This window comes from Mustela nigripes, chromosome 3 (assembly GCF_022355385.1).
Source record: "Mustela nigripes isolate SB6536 chromosome 3, MUSNIG.SB6536, whole genome shotgun sequence".
NCBI classification, from domain to species: domain Eukaryota; kingdom Metazoa; phylum Chordata; class Mammalia; order Carnivora; family Mustelidae; genus Mustela; species Mustela nigripes.
The window spans coordinates 118,962,137-118,986,385 of NC_081559.1; the positions used below are offsets into that span (position 1 = coordinate 118,962,137).

Sequence of the window (24,249 nt, forward strand, 5' to 3'; positions counted from 1 at the left end):
CTCTCTCTCTCTGCCTGCCTCTCTGCCTACTTGTGATCGCTCTCTGTCAAATAAATAAATAAATCTTTAAAAAAAAAAAAAACATTATGGAATTACAACATTTAAGGTGCTGAGACAGAATCTTGGGAATGGTGGTTTTTGTGACACTCAGGTTGTTAATCCTCACTCACAGTCACAACCACCCAGCCAACATTGCACTTTATCACCTCTGAGTTTACACTGAGTTTACACTCCTTGTGGCAATTAACAAGTTAATGGATTGTCATTCTCAACTATTTCAGTGACAATATGTGTCAAATGTAAATAGCTAACCTTTATTGTTAATAAATAAATAATATATAAAAAATGGATAACTAAGAATAATAATTTTTAAAAAACTATTTACCTTTGTAAACAGTTAACTTTTATTGACTTTATACACAAAGGAGCCAAATACACTTTTAAATGTTTATGAGTATATATACACTCAAAATAATCCCCACAATTACCCAGTGTTGTAGGCAGTATCAATCCCAGCATATAGATAAAGCAACTCTGGTAAAACCACAGTTAACTTACTTGCCCAAGGTCATGCAACTAGTAAATGAAGGAGGAAAATGTGAATCTTGGTTTTCCAGCTTCAAAGTTCACCTCCTACCCACTCTACTTTTATAAAGATGAGAGCAAAAATTTTAGCCAAAAGAAGTTTACAAATGTTGATGTGTTTAGAATTTAACCTAGTTACCTGAACTAACAAAAAGGTTAACAATTCCAAGACCAGAGAAGTCTTAGTGGAGCATTCATCTCAGAGTATAGACCTTACTCTCTAACACCACAAGGATCACTAGAAGTTCCTGGCCCCTTGAATCAACACTGCACACCCCTTCCCAACACTTAAAAGAAAGCAGCTCTCTAGACACCTGGATGGCTCAGTTGGTTAAGCCAGCAACTCTTGGTTTTGGGTCAGGTCATGATCTCATGAGTTGGTGAGATCCAACCCACACAGGGCTCCATGCTCACTAGGGAATCTGCTTGAAGATTCTCTCCCTCTATCTCTGCCCCAACTCACACTCTCTCACATGCTTTCTCTTTCAAGTAAATAAATAAATCTTTTATAAAGCTTTTTTTTTTTAAGATTTTATTTATTTATTTGAGAGAGAGAGAGCACACGAGTGGGTGGAAGGGCAGAGAAAGAAACAGACTCCCCACTGGAAGGGAGCCTGAGGTGGGCATTGATCCCAGGCCTGGGATCTTGACCTGAGGTTAAAGCAGATGTTTAACATAGTGAGCTATCCAAGCACCACCTCCTGCCACCAAAAAGCATTCTTTGAAAAAAAAAAAGGACAGTAGCTCTCTTTTATCCATTTAACATGCTAGACTTTTCTTAAGGTTGGTTTCACTGCACTTACAATTTCACTTTGTACTAAAAGAGAATTCTGCCACTTTAAAAAATGCTTAAAACCACTAACTGTCCAATAATTTTATTTTAAAAATCAAGAAACTGAACAAACTAGTGGTTGCCAGAGAGGAGGTACATGGGAGAATGAATAAATTAAAAAAAAAAAATCAGGAAACTGAGTCCCAGAGAGATTATCCAAGGAAGGCCACATATTCAAATGTTGAAACTTAACATATAACTGAAATTATGGTGTCATATCTAATTCAAAGATTACATTTTGTGTGATGTTTTCATGTCTATTATATAACTATGATAATTAGTTTAAGTTGTTTTTTATCCTCCCATAACAAGGAGGTATTTATCTCTTTCTGCAATTACTTGCCCATATGCTAATACCTGCTTTGGTCCAGGCAATTATTGGAGGTGGGTTGCCTTCAGCTTCACAGAGAAATTTGACAGTGTGTCCTTCTAGCACCACTTGATCCTTGGGGATTACTCTGAATTGTGGAGGAGCTAAAGAGAATGAAAATTTATATCAAAATTAAAAATTATTCTGTAAATTAATAGTAAAGGAAAAAAGAAAATATGTTTAAATATGTTCCTTAATTATAATTTATTTCCAATTATTTACATAAAAACTATTAAGAATGTACAGTTGCTTGTGTATGTTTGTGTCTGCTTGCAAAGAAACCAAAAATATACATTTCTGGTTTGAAAAGCAGAAAAGCAGTAGTTAGTAAGAAGGAACAATTTCTAAATCTTATGGACCCTGCTTCATATGTTATCTACTAACTGCAATAGACATATATAAAACTAAAAATTGTATTTGAACCATTAACAAAATTGTTTCCTCCAAGCTTTGGAGGACTAATGGCTCTCATTAGTTTCAGGAAAAAAAAAATGTTTCCTATAATATGTGCTATTGTACATTTTTAAAATTCACATTTTAAAAATTTTAAATTTTAAAATTTCACATTTTTAAAATTCACATTTAAAAGTTAAAAATTCACATTTAAGTCAAAATTTCAAGACTTCCAAACCTTCAGATCTTTTACAATTAATTTGTTTAAATAGTAAATAGCTGATAGATGCATATACAGTTATGCAGTCTATTCATGACTCTTTTATTAATATGAAAAAGAAATCTGTATGACCATTTAAGGGCATGATGATCTCCAATGATAGCTGTAAGGTTTTATAGGTGAGATAAACATGACACCAGGCAAGGTAGGCACAAGGCAAGATTTATTAAAGGCACTTTTGGGTGAAGTTTTAGGGCTCAGGAGAAGGGGAGTCAGGAAAGTCTGTGCTGGGAGGAGGTGGACACCCTCAGGTGAAGTTCCACGACTCTGGAAAGCAGTCAGGGAAGACCCACTGGGAGGAAGTCGGTGGGGGTCTTTTATTGGGCCAGGGCAGGGCATGGGCTCACATCCATATATGGTAGGGTATTTGGTGAATGGAGGGTAAGGGGGGGGTGGGTCCTGATACTTCTGTTTCCTTCATAAGTATCGGTTTACCTATGGAGACGTGACCTGGGCATACATCCTTTTGGCAGGAAAGTCAAGGGTTGAGGAAGTGGGGAGGGGGCTGGAAGATGGCGGCCCTGGCAGTCATTTCTATTGTTCCTCCTGCATTCCTGGAGCCACCAACACAACAATAGCAATGTGTTGACATTTTCCAAACAACTTTCTGAGATGATCTGACCTCTTCTCTACGCTGTTAGATCTTTGTACTTTCCTCATTCCTCTTCCTCACTGTCTGGATTTACAAGAATCATGATAAAATAAATAGTATTTGGCAAACTGTATTTGCTTTAGCTTTCATATTGTGTTTACATAATAAAGACTTTTTAAAGTCCTCAATTCTAAAAAAGGTACTAGGCTAAAAAATGGTAAAAGTTAAATTATGAGGTCATAAAATTCATGAAAGTCCTCAAGAATACCTGCAAGATATTTATTATAGACTTTTAGAAAAGTCAAGGTGAAAATAGCCCACAGATCAGTAGGCTCAGGCTCCATGTTCCATAGATGAAGAAATTAGGGCTGAAGGTGGTTGAAATGAATAATTCTTAGAAACACAATGAGAATTTGGGCCACTCAATGTTCTTTCCAGAACATTACATGAACTTTTTAAATTGCTAGGAACAACTTGACGTGAGCAAAAATATTTCTACATTAAAAAAATGGATTCATGACACAGTAGAAGAGCTATAAAGCAAAAGTAGGTAGTAGTTACAGCAAGTCATTTAGTGATGGCACAAGTTTTGGGCAATTTGACTTGAACTTTTTAATAGTAACTAAAACGCACCTAGCCACATCTCGCATTGTTATATTTCATATGCGGTATTGTTATATTTTACTTGTTCTCATAAAAAGTGATATTTTTAATCCAAGACTACATCCTACCAAAAACTATGAAAGACATTTTACATTTGTTCCTAGCAGTAAAATGGTCAATTTGCTAGATCAGTGAAGAAATTTTAATGCAATGGGAAGAAAACCCAGAAGATCTAAATATCACAAAGGCAGGTAGTGTAGGCTGGAGGAATTCTAAATATCACAAAGGCAGGTAGTGTAGGCTGGAGGAATTCAAGAGAAATAATGAGTTGACATTTCTGGGCCTTTCACTTAACAATGGTGGCCATCAAGCCTACCTCTAATACTAACACACCACATGCTTAGATGAAGCATTTTGCCATTTTATTAAAATCCACCCTTCTGATGGCTTTTACAAAACTCATGACTGTGATGCCTCATACAAAAAAGGATTTTTATTTACATTGTTGGTAACTATAGGCCCTTTCATCTAAATGCCCCATACTGTGATTCACACCTTTCATTGAAGCTGTTTCTTTTTCATTTTATCATTTGTTCAGCTGGTCTAGGAAAGGAAATTAATTTGTGGACAGTTGTGTTCTTGGCTTAAATGGACATTAAAGGAGCTAAAGAAAATTGATGGAACATCTGTTAAGAAAACACAGAAAAGGTACATCTTAAACTATTTAGTCTATGCATTAGGCAAATGAAAGGAGCCTCTTTTATAAATGTATCAAATGATTAATGGACCATTTCAAGACCAATTAAAAATCTCAACACATAGACCTACAAGTAACCCAACTATACAGTTGCAAGGGACAAAAGATAAGCAGATGGCAATTTCAGTGCAAACTGCTTGGTAAAAAGAAATCGTTAGTGTATTGTGGTATGAGAAATGAACAGCACCATATATATCAGAGTTTGGTTAGACTTGAACTGATACAGATGAAAAAATAGAAGAAGTAAAAGCTAAACACAAGAAGCTGAGACACAAAAGATTAGAATGGTATGAAATAAAGGAGCCTGCCAGAGTGAAATTAGGCATTCTGCTTCTAAACACCAAATATTAATATAAAAAATGCAAGCAAAAAAGACCCCAAATGCTATTTCTTTGTAAGCATTTTTCAATCCTAACACATGGAAAGTCTAAAAACAATACTTTGGTTTTTTAAAAGTAATTTCCCCCAGGAGTTATCGAAGACATCAAGAAAAAAATCATTTCTATACCTTTTTAGCATATAGAAAATGTTTTTCATGGTATTAACATTTCTAGGGGAAACACAATTTTTTTCCTCAGACGTATGAATAGAAACAATGAATTATTGATCTATTGCTACTTAAAGAGTTGATGTTAAGCAGAAGCAATTTGAAAAACATTTACTGAATAATGAAAATCCAGGATGGATGAAGTATTGTGACTTCCAGTGGGCCAATTCTTCTGCTCTCCAGAAGCCAACACTCAGCCCCAAAGTCTCCCCAACTGCATGTTTCAAAACTGCTGCCGTGGAGCCCCTGGGTGGCTCAGTTGTTTAAGCATCTGCCTTCAGCTCAGGTCATGATCCCAGGGTCTTGAGATGGAGTCCTGCATTGGGCTTCTTACTAAGCAGGGAGCTGCTTCTCCCATTCTTTCTTTGTCCCTCTCCCCAGCTTATTCCTTCTCTCTCTCTCTCTCTCAAATAAATAAATGAAAATCCTAAGAAAACAAAAATTTTAGAAAATACATAAAATAATATAACTTTTGGTAATTCCACCATGTTGGCAGAGGAATGGGGGACTCCTTTTTAACTGGTCCCCTAAATTTAGTTAGAAATCTACTAAGCTTCTCTGAACACCCATAAAATCAGCCTGAGATGTAAGATTATACAGTTCTGGATATCTACTGGGGCAGAGGATCATCAGTTGAGAGGGTGCACCTTGCCTGAATAGTGGTTGGTATTTTTTTGGCTATATACCCTCTCAACCACAACTCAACAGAATGACTAAGAGGAGGAACTCCGAACAAAGAAAAGACCCAGAGACAATGGGCTCTCCTGCCAATAACCAGTAATGAGATTGAAGCAGTGATTAAAAACCTCGCAAAAAAATGAGTCTGTGGCCTGATGGATTCCCTGGGGGAATTCTACTAAACATCCAAAGAAATAATACCTATTCTCCTGAAGCTATTTCAAAAAATAGAAACAGAAGGAAAACTTCCAGACTCTCTATGAGGCCAGCATTACCTTGATCCTAAAAACCAGGCAAACACCCCATCAAAAAGGAGAATTACAGACCAATATCCCTGATGAATATAATGCCAAATTTCTCAACAAGATCCTAGCTGATAGAATTCAACAGTACATTAAAGGACTATCCACTGTGAAAAGGTGGGATTTATCTCTGGGATACAAAGGTGGTTCAACATTTGCAAATCATTCTATGTGATAGAACACATAAATAAGAGGAACAAGAAACCACGTGGTCCTCTCAATTGATGCAGAAAACGGATTTGATAAAATACAGCATCCTTTCCTGATTAAAACTCTTCAGAGTATAGGGATAGAGGGAACATTCCTCAATTTCATAAAAGACATCTATGAAAAAAATATAGTGAATATCATCCTCAATGGGAAAAGCTGAGAGCCTTTCCCTTAAGATCAGGAACATGACAAGGATGCCCCTTCTCGCCACTATCATTCAACATAGCATTAGAAGTCCTAGCAACAAATATCAGACAACAAAAAGAAATTAAAAGTATCCAAAATGACAAAGAAGTCAAACTCTCTCTCTTCATGGATGAATGATACTTTATGTGAAAAATCCAAAAGACTCCATCCCCAAATTACTAGAATTCATACAACAATACAGTAGTGTGGCAGAATACAAAAATCAATGCACAGAAATCAGTTGTTTTCTTGTACATTAACAATGAAACTCTAAAAAGAGAAATTAGAGAATGGATTGCATTTATAATAGCGCCTAAAAAACTTAAGATACCTTGGTATACCTAGCCAAAGAGGTAAAGGATCTATACTCTAGAAACCATAAAACACTCATGAGAGAAATTGAAGAAAACACAAAAAGATGGAAGTACATTCCATGCTCATGGATTGGAAAAATAAACATTGTCAAAATGTCTATGCTGCCCAGAGCAATCTATACTTCCAACACTATCCCAATCAAAATACCAATGGTACTTTTCAAAGCTCTGGAACAAATAATCCTAAAATTTGTATGGAACCAGAAAAGACCCCAAATCAACGAGGAAAAGTTGAAAAAAAAAAAAAAAAAAACAAAGCTGGGGGCATCATGTTGCCTGATTTCAAGCTATATCACAAAGCTGTGATCACCAAGACAATATGGTACTGGCACAAAAACAGACACAAAGATCAGTGGAACAGAGTAGAGAGCCCAGATATGGACCCTCAATGCTCTGGTCAAATAATCTTCGTCAAAGCAGGAAAAAATATCCAGTGTAAAAGAGACAGTCTCTTCAATAAATGGTGCTGGAAAAATTGAACAGCTATGTATAGAGAAATGAAACCTGACCGTTCTCTTAACACCATACACAAAGATAAACTCAAAAGGGATGAAAGACCTCAATCTGAGACAGAAATCTATCAAAATCCTACAGGAGAAGATAGACAGTAACCTCTTTCACATGGGCCACAGCAACTTCTTGCTATACAAGTCTCCAAAGGCAAATGAAATAAAAGTGAAAATGAAATTTGGGATTCCATCAAGATAAAAAGCTTCTGCATAGCAAAGGAAACAGTCCACAAAGAGGCAACCCAAGGAATGGGAGAAGATATTCACAAATGACACTACAGACAAAGGGCTGATATCCAAGATCTATAAAGTACACCTCAAACTCAACACTCCCCTCAAAAAAATCAAGTGAAAACATGAGCAGAAGACATAAACATGACACTTTTCCAAAGAAGACATACAAATGGCTAACAGACATAAAAATGTTCATCATCATTAACCATTAGGAAAATTCAAATCAAAACCACATGCCAAAAACTTGACAAGGAAGAAACCACAAATGTTGGAGAGGATGTGGAGAAAGGGGAACCCTCTTACACTGTTGGTGGGAATGCAGGTTGTGTAGCCACTTTGGAAAACACTTCCTCAAACAAAAATAGAACTACCCTGTGAGCCAGCAATTGCACTACTGGGTATTTACCCAAAGATACAGATATAGTGAAAAGAAAGGCCATATGCACCACAATGTTCGTAGCAGAAATGTCCAAAATAGCCAAACTGTGGAAAGAGCTGAGATGCCCCTCAACAGACAAATGGATAAAGAAGATATGGTCCATATACACAATGGAATATTACTCAGCCATCAGAAAGGCTGACTACCCAACATTTGCATTAACATGGATGGAAGCAGAGGAGATTACACTAAGTGAAATAAGTCAAGCAGAGAAAGTCAATCATCATATGTTTTCACTTGTTTGTGGAACATAAAGAATGGCATGGAGGACATTAGAAGAAAGGAAAAAATGAAGGGGGGAAATCAGAGTAGGAGACAAATCATGAGAGACTATGGACTCTGGGAAACAAACTGAGGGTTTTAGAAAGGAGGGAGGTAGGGGAATGGGTGAACCTGGTGATGGGTTTTAAGGAGGGCAGATTGCATGGAGCACAGGATGTTATGTGCCAACAATGAATCATGGAACACTACATCAAAAACCAATAGTGACTAATATTATGTATGGTGACTAACATAACAACAACAAAACAATAATAATAATAAATATAAAATAATAAAATAAAATAAAATAGCTTCCTAAGTAAATTATAATGTTCGTGGCTCTAGGAAGCCCTTAAAAATGTATCATTGTAAATTATTGTACTCTTGTCAGCTGATGACAAAAGGTTTAGGGTACAGCAGGTCTTTTGGCATCGCTCCAATAAGTTTGGTGCAAGAAGTCTTTAGTGCACACACACCTAAACCCACACACACAACCACAACAGGAAGGGAGGGGCAGCCCAGTTCAGAACAAAAGCGTAGCAGAGAAACATGAGTTCTTTACAATAAGATTACAGGCCCAAGCATATAAATTACTTCCGGTGTTCAGAATAGTTTTATTCCTGCTTTGTTAAACAGCCTGGGCCTGTAAGAGCCATCAGCATAGTCCTAAACTATGTTAGTAGACAGCTTGGTAAGGGAATATGAACATAGGGCATAGCATTTTCACTTTCATATCTGTGATGTATCCTGAAGCACAAATATCTTTTGACAGTTTGCTGCCAAATGACTTCATCTCTTTTGTTGCTAAATGGTTGATTATAGCGTTTGGATAAAGACTGAAGTGGAAAAAAAAGTTTTAATATGAAGTAGATTAGTTTTGAAAATTCTATTATGTCAAAAATAAATGGTAAATACAAAAATCTTTTCACTGATTTATATGACATTACTGTTTTAAGTTGAAAAATGATTTTCTGAATGTGGCATTGTGAACATTTCAATCATGACCCCCTGCTCCCATACCTTGTACAATTATGTTTGCTGTAGCTTGAACAGAGCCTTGATTATTGTCGGCGTGACAGGTAAATTGACCGTGATCCTGCAGGGTGACATTCTGTAAGTATAGTCCTCCAGAAGTAGTCAGGTGCCTGGATCGATCCAGGGCCTCTCCGCTGCCCCTAGTCCAAGTGACATGGGGGTGTGGGTGGCCTGTGGCCATACATTCCAAAGTTGTGCTGGTGCCAATTAAAACCTCTGTGTCCTGAGGCTGAATTATAAAACTAGGCTTGGCTAAAAGAAAGAGAAAAACAAAACAAAATAACCACTTTGAAATTAAGAAGGTTTATTTATTCTACATTGTGATTTTTAAATTTTCATCAGTTTCAAAATGCGTTTTTACTAAATATTATATACATACATTAAATTCTCAAATAGTTAAATATAAAACATCTGGGTCTTAAATCTAGATTTAATATCAATGTGCAGTTTTTTTGAGGACTGATTCTCTTGATGCCATTATGGATCATAGACACTGCTAGTGCCCACCGATTTTTTATTCTAGGGACTAACTGTTCAAGTGTTCCCACTGAAAAATATCCCCTTCTCAGACTCTCTCGCAGTCAAGGGTATCCATCCATGTGACACAGTTCTGCCAATGAGACGTAGGCATGCATTCCTGGAAGAGTTTCCTTCCCAGATAAAAGAGCAATCTAACTAGTCATTGCTTTTCCTCTTGTTTGCAAGCTGGCATCCAGGCATGTGTTTAGGTTACAAGAGCCAACTTGGGACCACAATGTGACAATTATGAAGGGGAGAAAAGGTCTCTATGCAAAGGACTGAAGAATAGAAAGATATCACTGGAGCACTGGGCCAATATGGCAGCTCTGTCCACACTCCTGTGCTGCTTGTGGCATATGAATAAACCGCTTTTGCGCACTCGCGTGTGCACACGCATGCACACACACACACTGTGTTTACGCCATTTCTCATCAAGTTTTCTGTCACATTTGTATTTCTAATACAAATTGACCCACTAGGGATCCTTGTAAATCCAAATTTTAGACTTCCATAGGGGGTGTTCCACTTATTGATTCCTAAGAGTTTCATCTTTTCTGGAAACCTCAAGCAGAAATTAAAGACTTATGAGGGTGTTTAACAGTCTCAATTATTGGGTCTAATTCTGGGGGCTCCTTAATTTCTGAGATGAATATACCATTAAGAGTAGAGATAAGTTTATTTAATCTAATTCAACAATCAAGATTTATTTTAAACAATATTGAATGTCTTAAGCTAGATAATATGCTGGATGTTGGAAAGATACAAAGACGCACAAGACACTCCTTTCCTTGTAAGATTATGCTGTAGCTACAAGGACAGAAGACAAACACATACTCTGAAAAGCTACGACATACCTTGGAAATCAATATATTACAGGAAGGCGTAAAGTACTATAGAAAAATGGAAAGAACTATTTATTATAATAATTGAGGTATGAAAATTTTTGAAGTGAATCAATGGCATTGGAAATGAAAAGGAAGACAATCTGATGCATCTTACAACCAAATTTATAGAGATTTGATGAAGACAAGAAGCAGTGGAGGCTGAATCTGAAGTTTGGGAAGATACTAACGATATCAACAGTGATGGCAAACATAAGATGAAATGCAGGCAAATGTGCTTGAGGGATGTCAAAACTTACATGTGAAAGTGAGCAATAAGGTAGTAATGAGATGAAATCTCAGGAAAGATACCAGCAATAAAATCTTTGAAACATACAATAATTATTCAAGTTGTATATTCAGGAATTGCTTTAAAACTCATGTCAATCTCTACGGAAGAGGAAGCAATGTGGTTAGGGCAGGCAAACTGGACGAAGAGCAGGTGGGGAGGGCATGAGGAATAACACAGTTGAGGAAGCCTAAAGACCTTTGGAGAAAAGGAGAGAACCTTTGGAAAGGATCAGGAGGAAATGGTGTCCAGAAGTCAAAGTAGGAAAACTCCAGTGTGCAGTGTCAGGCTTGACATGGAAGACAAAGTGAATGACACTTTGGAAAGAGCTAGTGGGTTTTCCAGTCACAAATTATGGACAAACTCTGTAAGGAATTTTCAGATTTAATCAATCTCAGACTCAAATGCATTATTTTTGCCAGCATAACTCTTCATTCAGGGCTGCTTTCTCTACGCCCTCTGTCACTGCCTGTGTCACTATTCTCCTCTTCATTGTCACCACAGCCTGTGACCTGCTCACCCTACTCTGTCCTTCTCCGTGTCCTCCAAACTGCTGCCTGGGAGATATTTATAACAGAAAAACCTAATTTGGAAACACTTAGAGTACAGTCATGAATGATTTGACACTGCCTTACAGTTCCCCAAATCTCACATAACTCCCAACCCTTCACCTGTATCCTCCAGATATCCAGAACTTCCTACATCTTGAATGTGTGCTGCTTTGTCTACCTTTATTGCCTTTTCTACTAAGACAAGATTTTGATCCTATTTATCTGGCTGTTTTCTACTTCTTGCTTTCAGCTTAGATGTCACTGGCCCTGGAAAATCCTTCTTTGAATGAACACAGAACTCCAAGTCTGATCCAAGTGCTCCTACTGTTAGAGGTGTTGTAGCTGGCTTTGGAAAGTCAGTTATCAAATTTTTGGAATTTTTCAAGCTGACTGTTAAGCATTGCCATTATTATACATTAAATTACATAAGCGTATAACTAAATAAGTCTAATTAATCTAGTAAATCTCACCAATGATAAATTCTGACATTTACCACTTCAAGTTATTTTGCATTTTAATATGATCTAGAGTCTGGAAATTATTTACATCTATTGTGTCTGCATGGTAGAAATACTATTCAATGGTGTGCTCCTACACATCTCTTCCCAACTCCAAATTCAGTGATGTCAAGTTAATCTTTGGCAAAACTGCAAGTTGGGGCTTTGCCCTCACCCCCAGAGCCAGTTTCTAAACATTTACCAGTGGGGCATCTGGGTTGGCTCAGATGGTTAAGTGTCCAACCCTTGATTTCGTGTCAGGTCATGATTTCAGGGTCATGAGATCAAGTCCCCACGTTGGGCTCTATGCTCAGTGGAGAGTCGACCTGAGATTCTTTCTCACTCTCCCCCTTCCTCTGCCACCTCAACCCTGTGCACAGGTATGCTCTCTTTTCCTATAATAAATAAATAAATATTTAAAAATATATATAAATAAACAAACAAATATTTACCAGCACACATCTATCCTTTCTGCTTCTATCCCCTTTCCTTACCCATCATAAAATTTTAAAATTTTCACAGCTCTTGTGTCTGGTTTATATAAGCCACTAATGGCAAAGTAAAGCTCCTGGAAAGTTAAAGGAGCATAGGTTGTTAACTATACAGTCTTCAACATCTAGCTCAGTGGGCATTCAATAAGTATCTGCTAAGTGAATTAATTATGAATGAATAATTCAATGATTTGTTAGAAAGGATGATGGTCTTGCCTAGCTACCACTGATTTTCTTTGAGGATGCTGGGTCATCTTCTGGAGAAGCTGGATGGATAATCAAAAGAACAATGGCAGCCTTGAGACAGCATCTAGTGTGACTAGAAAATGACAGAACTAAGGCAGGAAATTAAATAAAGTTCAAGAGGAAAAAAAATCAAGTTTCTATAAAAGATTAGAAACTGATGGACAATGACAACTGTTTCACTTTAAAGCATTCCATTCCTTAAAGAAGCAAGATAAAGCCATTTTCTAGTACAAATAACTGATGGAGAACTGTTGCATTTACATTAAGTTCAGTTATGGGGGAAAAAAGTTGTACCTGGAGGACTGGAGTATCTGAGCATGGCATTCTGTGTCTTGACCTCTCCAGCTGAGTTTCTGGCCATACACTGATATTCACCTTGGTCTGACTCACGAGTGTTTCGGATCATGAGTGTCCCATCATCAAACAAGTTAAATCGAGAATCATCTTCCAAATCCAATGAGTGGCTAGAAATACACATTTTATATACATATTATTTAACTCCAATCATATTGAAAACACCTAACCAAAAATGAAAATATAAGACCTTATAAATATGTTTCATGTATATCAACATGTTGACTTTTTAAATTGTCTTAATAATTCAGATCATTTTAATTTAAATCCTAATTGTCCCTTCCTATTTCTGAGATTGTATACTAAACACAGGTTTCAAGTCAAGACATGATAGAAAGGAAGGAGGTTTAAATGTCCTACTTTCCAAGGCAGCATGAATTTAAACACTGAAGCCATCTCTCTAATATGAAAGATACCTCAACACATTGTTATACCTCTGAATTCCTATTTTTAAAAAAGTGGAATTGGGGCACCTGGGTGGCTCAGTGGGTTAAGCCTCTGCCTTCAGCTCAGGTCATGATCTCAGGGTCCTGGGATCAAGCCCTGCATTGGGCTCTCTGCTCAGCAAGGAGTCTGCTTGCCCCTCTCTCTCTTTCTGCCTGTCTCTCTGCCTACTTGTGATCTGTCAAATAAATAAATAAAATATTTTTTAAAAAAAAGTAGAATCATCAGATGGTGATATGTAAGCTTTGTACCTCTTTTCTGCAAGTCATTTAATATGCACTTATATTTTGTTGAAGAGTAGTAAAATATTCATATTCAAGGCAACATAGCTCAAAGCTGAGGATGATTACACGACATGGCATTAAATAAGTACATCCATTTACCCAGTTGTTGGAGGTTAGGCCCTCATAACTGAACTGGACCATTCTGGAGATACTAGAAAAATACTTTTTATCAATAGAAGTAGAGTACCCATTGAGCACAGTAGTCTTCACTACTGTGAAAGAAAAGCTCAGGCAACAGTAATGAGCTTTTTGGGTTATCTTTAGAAGTAAATGCAAAGCTACTGACACATAAACATATGTCAGAAGTTTCAACAGAATTTTTTTTTGTCTCACCAGGGTATTTTTCCCCCTTTAGAAATATTGAATAATCATGTGTGAGGAGGAATATAGACGTTCACATGAGTATTCTTAGTACTATAACAATATTAAACATAATAAATTTCCCCCTAACACACATTCATCACTCAATAGGCATTTGTTAAACACTTAATATATTGTCTCCCATCAATAACACTCTTAAGAGAGGGAAAAGTCCATTGAGATGATTTCATTTCTTTCTTTTTTAATTTGTTCTAAAATCCAATGGCTTCCAAGTAAACATTTGTCTATTAATTTAAAAATGTGCCAACACTGACGAATAATAACTCCTCTTATTTTCATGTATGTAAAAAGTAAAGCAGGTTAAATTAAAGAGATGGAGAAACCATACTTATTCAGCAATTTACATCACAAAGGATAAAGAGGAACATAATGGCCATATTTCACATCCATTCTTTCAGAATGGAGCAGAAAAGAAGGCAGGACAGATAGATGAAATCTTTTCTTTTTCACCCACTGAAAAGCCTAATTTTAAGAACTACCGGTTAGTCAATGAGAACTTCAAGTAACTATTTTTGAAGAGATTAGTTTTAGGAAATACAGCATTGCCTTTGAAAGGCCAGCAATGCAGAGTATAGGAAGCTAGATGCTGAATATTCCTGTACGTACAGACTGCCACAACTACTCAGTGCCAGTAACATGCAGTGAACATCAGAAAACATATTTTTTTAAAGTGCACAAATTCAAAACTCTTATTAAGTATTAAACTAATTATTTTAAACACAATTCTAAAATCACCTAACCTTGAACCCAATTAGGTCTACTTGCAAAGTAGCACGCCAGCAATAATGGAATTGCGCCTTTTCCAAAGATGATTTAATTTCCTTTAAGTTTGTTCTAGGAGCCTCTGAGCTGGTAAACACGTGGAGATTTAGGCAGTGTCACACTCAGAGAGCACAGAAACTCTGTACCTCTTCCCACGTACCTTGCCCTATGTATCTCTTCCATCTGGCTGTTCCTCAATTATATCCTTTTATAATAAACTATAATTTAACTCTTCCCAATCCCGTGGAATAATAAGACAGGCACAGCGCCTTCCTTCAAGGTAGAGTCTTATAAAAAGACAGACTAGTAACAACAAGGCACTTGTCTCAGCCTCCATATGGATGGAGAATTCAGACAAAAGAAAAAGGAGGGAAACAGGAAGAGGAGGAGAAAAATAGTTGTATACAGACATTACACACTGAGAAATAAAGCAAATGCAGAAAAAAAATTGTCCTAAAAGTGACTCCTAAAATATCAAAAGTTGCTAAATGTGTACATGATATCTATCTTCTGGCTAGACAATGCAATAGAATTCACCAGTTTTCATTATTTAAAATGATTTAAAACCAACAGCAGCCAATCACACCCATGAATGGAAAATGCACCATTCTTTTTCCGGTTATTCTCCCCTTTCTTCGGATCTTCTTCACTATGCTGTTAAAAGTTGTTTGTGCAGGAGTCATGATGTTTCTTCAAAAATTCAAAGCAAGTCTTTATGATTCAATATACGTATCACATTGTCAATTTGATACAAAATATGTAGTAATCATATGTAAAAAACACAAAGATTTGCTTAACTAGAATTTACTTAGCTTTTTTCCCCCTTGAAAATTTGCCAACAAACATATTTGATTTATTAGACACAATTCACTGCAGCAAACATTTATTAAGTGCTTTCTAAGAATTAGACCCTACATCTAGGCACTAGAAATATAAAAATAAATAAACTAACTTCCATGCCCATAAATTTAAAATATCTACCACATAAGAAGGCATGTAGTGAAAAACTATAAGTAGAAGATAATTATAAGTCTTGTTTATAATCAACTGTAAATATTGTACTAATATTTGCCACAGTTTCAATTTTTTTTTTTAAACGGCCAAAATTCCCACAGTCTAGAACCTCAACATTAAGAAAAGCATGGCTGGTAAAGAAACTTCTTTGGTGGTGTGACTACCTTGATCACCATCTACTGGTACTTAAAGATTATAAATTAAAAGCTAAAGTCATTAGCCGTCCAGTTGTTTGCAATCTTTTCCTCTTACACTCATAAGTAAAACCTTTATTCCAACAAATATGATCTACCCTCTTTCCAGAATTCTATCATAATTGATTTCCATCCTGTGCCTTTACTCATTCTTTCTTCAGTAGGAATGCTTTCCCTCCTCTTTGAATTAAATCACTCATTAAAAATTTATTTTGATAGTTATTTCTAGGTAGTGTAATTACTTTACTCTCCTCCTGAGAAGACTAAAGGATCTCCAAACATCAACAAATGGTTGATTTCTAATTTCATTAAATTATGTTTAAAGAAAGGGGTCTTTATGAAATTGGTTCTTTACTATGAGTTGAGATTTTTATTTCTTTATATGTGATCAATTTTGATAAACATTCCATAGTTACTTGAAACCATAGCATAACTTAGATTTTTATGTGTGGATATATGTGTTACATACAAAACCAGCCTTCCTATGTTGTTCTTGTTAATTTTTGTTCTTATTCTTTCTAAGAGAAGAGTACTGTCATTTCTCCCTATAACTGACTTTCTGCCAATTAATCCTGGTAATCCTCTTAATTTTGTTTTATTTTTAAGCAGCTATTTTGTTAAGTACAGAGAGATTTGTGAATCTTATCTCCAGGTGAATTGTTGCTGATCACTTATGATTTAATGATATGCAATTATAGTTTTTTTCAAATTTAGTTTGGTTGATATTAATCTGCACATAGCACCTTTATTTTGTTTAGACAACTATGGTATTATATGTTACCCATCTAGCTTCCATCTCCCCATATCATGTTTTAAATAAACATATTTAGCACACAGCTGAATTTTTAATTCAATCTATGATGTCTTTCAAAAGGCTATTTAAATTTGTACTTTCATCATGTTTATTAATGTATTTAAGCTTATTTCTGATGAGATATTTTGTTCATTTTCTGTCCTTTCCCTTTCCTTTACCTCAATTCTATCTCTCCCTTCCTTTTGTTCATTGGTCCAATTTTCCTTAATCATACTTTCCCTTCTCTTGGTATGAAAGTTGTATTCTCTTTCTGATCTTAGTATTTTGCCATAATTTTTAATAGGCCTTCTTAATGTCTCAAAACCAGTCAATATCATTGTATAGTTCAAAAATGAGACATGGGAAATTATTTATTTATGTCCTCTCTCCTTACAGTATTTTTATTAGTGTCATCTAACATTTTACTTCTCCCTTCCTTTAGAGTTGGTGAATACTTTAACTATCTCAGTTTATTCCTATTTATCAACATGTTTAAAAATACTTTGTTTTCACCTTTGGTTCTTGCATATCTTCCTTATTTATAATACTTTTAGCAAATATCCCTAAGTAACGCTCAACTCTTTGAAAGTGTCTTTATTGTACTTCTCAGATAATTTAGCTGAATCTAAAACTGAAGGAAACTAGATTCTTTCTCTTTAACAAGCTAAATACATGCCATTACCTTCTGTGTTTAAAGTCAACTGTCAGTGTAATTGCTGTGCACTTGAGGGTAATCTGCAAATTATCTTGGAATGAAAGATTTTATCTCATTCAATGTTCTGATCATCATTCACCAGATACGGATTTCTTTTTTAAGTCCTAGTTGGGAATCGGTACAATTCTTAATCTGAAATTTCATGATTTTTTTTTTTTCATTTCTGGAAAAGTTCTCATTGTTACTTCTCTAAACATTGACTCCAGCTCATTATTTCTTAACTTCTGTTTCTGGAATTCCTAGTGGAGATGTCCTGGACCTTTGGATTAGTTTCCATGTTTCTTACCCTGACAGATAATTTACTCCAACAGACATACCCTCTAATTCTCTAATTCCACATTTGCTTATGTCTAATCAGTTCTTAACCCACTGTTCTATGGACCCTAAAGTCAGGATAGAGGTTATCTTCAGGGGAGGAAAGCAGGAGAATGTTAAGGAAGAAACACCTAGGTAGCTTCTAATGAATTGGTAGAATTTTCTTTTCTTGGCCTACTTTATGTTAAACAGATGTTTGTTTCAAATTATCTGCTGTACTATACATTTCACATACTTTCAGCATATATATTATCTTTTTATTAAAAAATCCTTGATGAGAAATAATCAGCAAGATGTGTTAATGTTAAACATTTTTTGGTATGAATTCTTCCTTTACATTTCTATTTTTTTCTATACGAAATGGCTAATATTATAACAGAAATTTCTATCTAAGGTTCACCTTTCCTTCATCTTATTCCTTTTTTTTCAATTTCTTTGTTTCTTTTAAAATGCATCTTAGCTTCTTTAGTCATCATATTTCAAACTCTTATGTCATACATCAGGCAATATGATTTTTTATTTGTTCCTTTCTGAATACTAGTCAGTACCGTTGTAACCTTGAACACATAATGACTGAATTTAAACTGTAAGAGGGCAGAGCAAGCAGTTTGAAGGCATTACAAGCAGCAATTTCTATTTCTCAAGTACCCTTGAATAATCACCAGATGGAAATAAATTGAAGTTTTCTATCAACTGATGTCTTTCTCCTGGGCCAGATTCCAGATTTAATAGCATTCATAATTGCCTTCTTTCCAAGCTATTTTTAACCTATACTTATTAGATTTTTGCTTGAATTAACAGCACATTTTACAAACATGTCTGGGGTTTTTTTTTTTTACTACAATTACGAATATAAATTATATACAAAAAGGCATAAAATATATTTTATTTATAAATAAAAGCATAAAAATTTAGAGTTGATTACACACATGATAGAAAACAACCAATGAAATTTTGTGGAGGCATGGAAAAGACACATGCAAACCATGCTAGTTACCAATAATACAATTAATGATAATATAATTGTCCAAGTACTATCATTGAATGTATTAAGTATATGATTCATTCTATGTATCTATTTCACATTATTTTGCCACTCTAAAATTTTAACTTTTTGTAAGTTTGTTATCACTATTTAACTTTATATTCAGTGTTTTAGACTCATAGAAACCATGTTTTATCAAATTGTGCAATAAGAATAAAGTAAGTGACTAGTATTTTAAATAGTCTTGAAATATTTTTTATTCCCAATTCACTTATGTAATGTTCTACTGACTTACTATGTCAAATTTGCAACATCAAATGTAAAATACCAGTTTGAAACTAAAATAATTAAGGTGAGGTTATGTCTAATTATGTTCAGATTTTAAAACATACTAGTTATTATCCCAATATCTCCTTCTAGAAATAATGCAAAATTCCTTTACTCAATTTCACAATCATTGATATCTGGAAATATAGAATTTTAAGTAGTCTTCCAGATTCTTCCAGTCAAAAGATGACAGCTAAAAGGCATTTTAAGTAGTCTTCCAGATACTTCCAGTCAAAAGCTGACAGTTAAAAGGCATTTTTATGAAATATCAAGAAACACTGATAATTTGGGAATTAACACATGTCTATGCTCAGTATTTACTTGTTATGTATCCAAATAATCTTCGGTTTAGGATTTCCTTCAGCCCGGCAAGTAAAGTAGACAGTATTCCCTGATGTTACCTCCACATCTTGGGGCTCAAAAGTAATTCGAGGACTCTCTGTAACAGAAGAATTATTGGTATACTTTTAAAGACACAAAATTACAGTACTCTAAAATATTATTGACAAATGACTACAGATAATTTTAATTTCCTTCTACATTAAAGTTTTACAAATTATACTGCATCTACCCAGTAATGTACCAGTTTTGATGTTAGACATATATTTCACAAAACTTTAGAAGTTTGAAAGATTTACTGCATAAAGGAATTTCCAATGAGGCAAATTAAATAAATTTCCCTATGCTTTTATTTCTAGTAGTCCAATACAGCCATATTTATGGAAGGAGTTTGAGTTTATGGGTCAATATTTCAAGCTAAGTACTTCAGTTGAGCTTGCAATTTTGCAGGCATTTCTCTAGACAATTAGCATCTAACTACCCACTTTATACAATTTATAAGAATTTGTATGTCTAGACCTCAAACCTGGTTGAACAACCTTACTTATTAATATAAATTAGTGTTTCCATTCTCAGATAATAATTAGTGATGAACATGGAAACATTTAAATAATTTCAATAAGTGATTGATATTTAATGAACCAGACAATATTATTGAATTTAAATTATAGAGAACAATTTAAAAAAGGGAACTTTGCCTTTCTACAACAAATTTAACATAATTTTTTAAACCTTTCTAAATGATAAAGCTCTTTCTTTTTAAGTGGGTCATTTGAGACTTCCAATCATTAATAAATAACCAGATCTGACATGTCTGGAGAATGTTACATTTATCTCTATTAATCTTAACCACTACAACAAAAGTCCATATAACCAATATCCCGGCCTTATCCTTTTTAGAAAAATGGTATGATTCATTTACATATATTTATTTTAAAAGAGAATTCAACAGTACAGTGTGTCAGGCATAGTGCTAAGTAGGTGATGAAACAATGATCAAAACAAATTCTCTGTACTCATGAGCTTATAGTTTTGTTAAAGCAACTGAAAGTAAAACAAACACAACATGTATGATAATATGTTGCTATAAGTGCTAAGAAAAATAAATGATGATTTGATAGATTATGAAAAGGGACCTGACTCAGAGTGTGTGGGATAGGGAAAAGGTGAGTAGAGAGCAAAATTAAATAAAGCTTTTCCAAGTAACTAATCTTTAAGAAGAGGGCTCTTAAAAGAAGGGAGGCAAGAAGAATATTGTAGGCAGAGTAAATAACGTATACAGAGTCTTGGTTGAAAAAAAGCTTAAGAACTTCTAGGAACTGAAAGAACATCATAATGACTAAACATCACTGACAGATTCGGAGGCAGAATGAATCAAGGTTACAGAGTAGCCAAGGGCCACAACATATAGGAAGTGTGGTCTTGTTAAGGATGTGGCGTTTCATTTGAACGTATGGGAAGCTATAAAAGAGCACAGAAGAATTATATCATCAGATCTGTGTTTTAAAAGATCTCCCCAAACATAATAGATTGGAGAGGGAAGAAAATGAAAGCTGGCACAGCAGTTAAGACGCTCTAAATTCCCAGCAAACTTGACTAGGACACAAATTCTGAGTTGATAGTAAAGATGGATGTTATGGACAAATTTGAGATTTATTTATAAATAAAGACAAATCACTTTTCTTCTCAGTCTGGATAGAATTAAACTATACTGGCTTCCAGTGAATGGGGCATTAGAAAGCAATTTCTGCTATAAGCTATCGCCCTAGTATATTTTCAAGGAGCCCAATTATCACACATATGCATGCCTATGTATGTATATTCATTTATTCATATTTAAAGCTATATATAAAATTGATTAGATAGATACACAAGTAGATATTTATTTATATTAAAAGCCTGAAGGGAGAACTGAATAAATTCTTTTTTTTTTTGAAGAGTTGGTTCATTTATTTGACACAGAGAGAGAGAGCACAAGGTGAAGGAACAGCAGGCAGAGAGGGAGAAGCAGACTCCCCACTGAGGAGGGAGCAGGACACAAGGCTCAATCTCAGGACCCTGGAATCATGACCTGAGCTGTGCAGATGCCTAACCAACTGAGCCACCCAAACACACCGAGAACCAAATAATTTCTAAGAAACTATACTTGGATCCTTAATTAAAGTCTGATAGAATTATTAAAGTGGTCAGAATAAGAACTATGCTTACCAAATCCAGAGTTTGCTTTACTATTATGAATATTAAAAATCATTTGATCTGAAGTTGAAAAAACCTCAATTATTGATTTATTAACACTTAAGTAATACTGGTTTACGGGAAAACTTTAATGCTGGTCAGAGTGTCCTGTGACCTTGTTGAAAAATAATTTCCCTTAATATTTCTCCTTTGAAATTTGAAAGTTGGATTAAATGATGCTCCAGGACCATCTCAGCTCTGTTTATGGATGATAAAAACTTCATTTTTCAAGGCCTTTGACCATACTTTTAACTAAATCCCTTGATAACATTTTCTGGTATTATGTTCTTCCAAATACAACATCATATAGAAACCTTTATAGAAAGGGGGCAAACAAAAGACATTTCCATTTTACACACAGAGAGAAAAGTGCATACCACAGTTGAACTCCTCTACTGTTAACGAAGCGATGGAGCGTCCCTGGAGCCTTCTGGGATATTCACATGTAGCAGCAGCCTGAGTTTGGCCATTTCGGGCATAGCCTTGCATAAGTTCCCCCAGCCACATTAAATCACAGTCACAAACTAGAGCATTGGAATCCAGACGCCTAGGCATGCAGGGAAGAATTACAACTGTTGAAATTTTACTAACTATTAAATCAGATGTCACAACAAGTGTGCTAAATAAAAGACAACTGTCTTTTGATAGTATTCAGTCAAGAATCACAACACCCAAATTACTCACTTGGACTATTCACTGCTCGGTGGGCAGTTTCAAAGGGAAAGAAAAGCATAAGGTAAATTCAAATTTAAATCTTTCTATTTGAAAATAGAGTAATATGTCACTTGTATTTGCATAATCCCTTTCACTTAAAGATCCAAAAGCACTTTTTAGAGATCACTTCATTAATTTTTTCAGTACTCTTGGAAGGAATGTGGTTGTCATGAGTTAGAAATGATATGGTTCAGATGGGATACCCCTATCAGGTGTAACACACAGCTCCTGGGGCGACAGGGCACATGTGATTCACACAGGTTTCTCAGACTCCCAGGTGTTACCTGTGAAGTGACATTCTCCCAGTAGTTGAGAGATTTCAGTGTGGAAGATAGAGTTTATTGGGGGTACATGTAGTTTATTTACTAGCCCTCAGTTACTTTCCTTTATTCTGATATTCATGTGTAAATTACAGCCTGGACAGTGATGGGTTTGAGGATTTGGAATAACTAGGTACAAGTGCTCGCCATCTCAGACTGAACAAGATCTCATGGACCCTGGAAAACTTTGCTCAAATCATCTGTATGTCAGCTTACCATGACCGTAAGTGATCAGTGTACCATCTATGAAAAGAGACACTTCATCAACATAACATACTAACAACATTATCTTATATTTAGCTTAAAACATTTGAAATATATATAGCACATGCATATAATATGCATACTGGCACATCACTGTGAGAAGGGTCTCCCTCTGCTTCTTTATGAGTATTTATCTCTCTGTGGGTGTTCCAGCAATGCAGTTAATGCAGTTTCATTAAAACGTAAGAAGTTAGAACAAAACAACAAAGAAAAGCTGCTACTAAAATTTAACAAAAAAGTATAATAGAAAGGGATTAGAAAAACAAACAGGAGATTTAGCATTTCAAGACTTTCTGAGAGCCTGAGAAGTCAAGAATGATACTGAGATAGAAATGTATATATACCACATCTTCTTGATCCATTCATCTGTTGATGGACATCTCGATTCTTTCCATAGTATGGCTATTGTGGACATTGCTGCTATAAACATTCGGGTGCACGTGCCCCTTTGGATCACTACGTTTGTATCTTTAGGGTAAATACCCGGGGGTTTGGGAGAAGGGGGTGGTATTATGGACATTGGGGAGGGTATGTGCTTTGGTGAGTGCTGTGAAGTGTGTAAACCTGGTGATTCACAGACCTGTACCCCTGGGGATAAAAATATATGTTTATAAAAAATAAAAAATAAATAAAAAAAATAAAAAGAAATGTATATAGAAAAGAAACATTTAAAGAATTATAATTGCAAGTATACAAAGACAGTGACTCTAACCACAAGTGATAAGTTCAACAAAAGAGAATGAAGCAAGTAAAACAAAATATATATATATATATATACATATATATATATATATATATTCCTACTGCTACTAAAATAAAGCATCCCATGACCTATTACAAAATTCCTTGACATTTTTCAGTTTCCAGATATGACTTAAAAACAAGAATGTTAAAACAACAATGAGATAACACTATGCATTTGTTAGAATGGCCAAATCCAGGACATTGATGACACTAAATGCTGGTGAGGGTGTGGAACAACAGAGCTCTCATTCACTGCTGCTGGGGCTAAAAAATGGTATGGCCACTTTGAAAGACAATCTGGCAATTTCTTATAAAACAAAACGTACTTTAACCATGCCATCCAGCAATCATTCTCTTTGGTATTTACCCAAAGGAAGTGTAAACAATGTCCCCTCAAAAAAACT

At 35.2% G+C, this 24,249-nt stretch overlaps 1 protein-coding gene across 1 annotated transcript in view; it reads right to left on the reverse strand.

Annotated features, from left to right (window-relative positions):
• The window catches only part of PXDNL (peroxidasin like), a 479,104-nt gene that overhangs the window by 143,575 nt on the left and 311,280 nt on the right, over positions 1-24,249 (reverse strand). The window contains exons 7-11 of the mRNA XM_059394566.1: positions 22,181-22,350; positions 19,551-19,668; positions 12,956-13,125; positions 9,173-9,439; positions 1,775-1,891 (exon numbers count right to left, since the gene is read on the reverse strand). Coding sequence (XP_059250549.1) covers positions 1,775-1,891; positions 9,173-9,439; positions 12,956-13,125; positions 19,551-19,668; positions 22,181-22,350 — 842 coding nt within the window. The remainder of the gene's footprint in view (positions 1-1,774; positions 1,892-9,172; positions 9,440-12,955; positions 13,126-19,550; positions 19,669-22,180; positions 22,351-24,249) is intronic.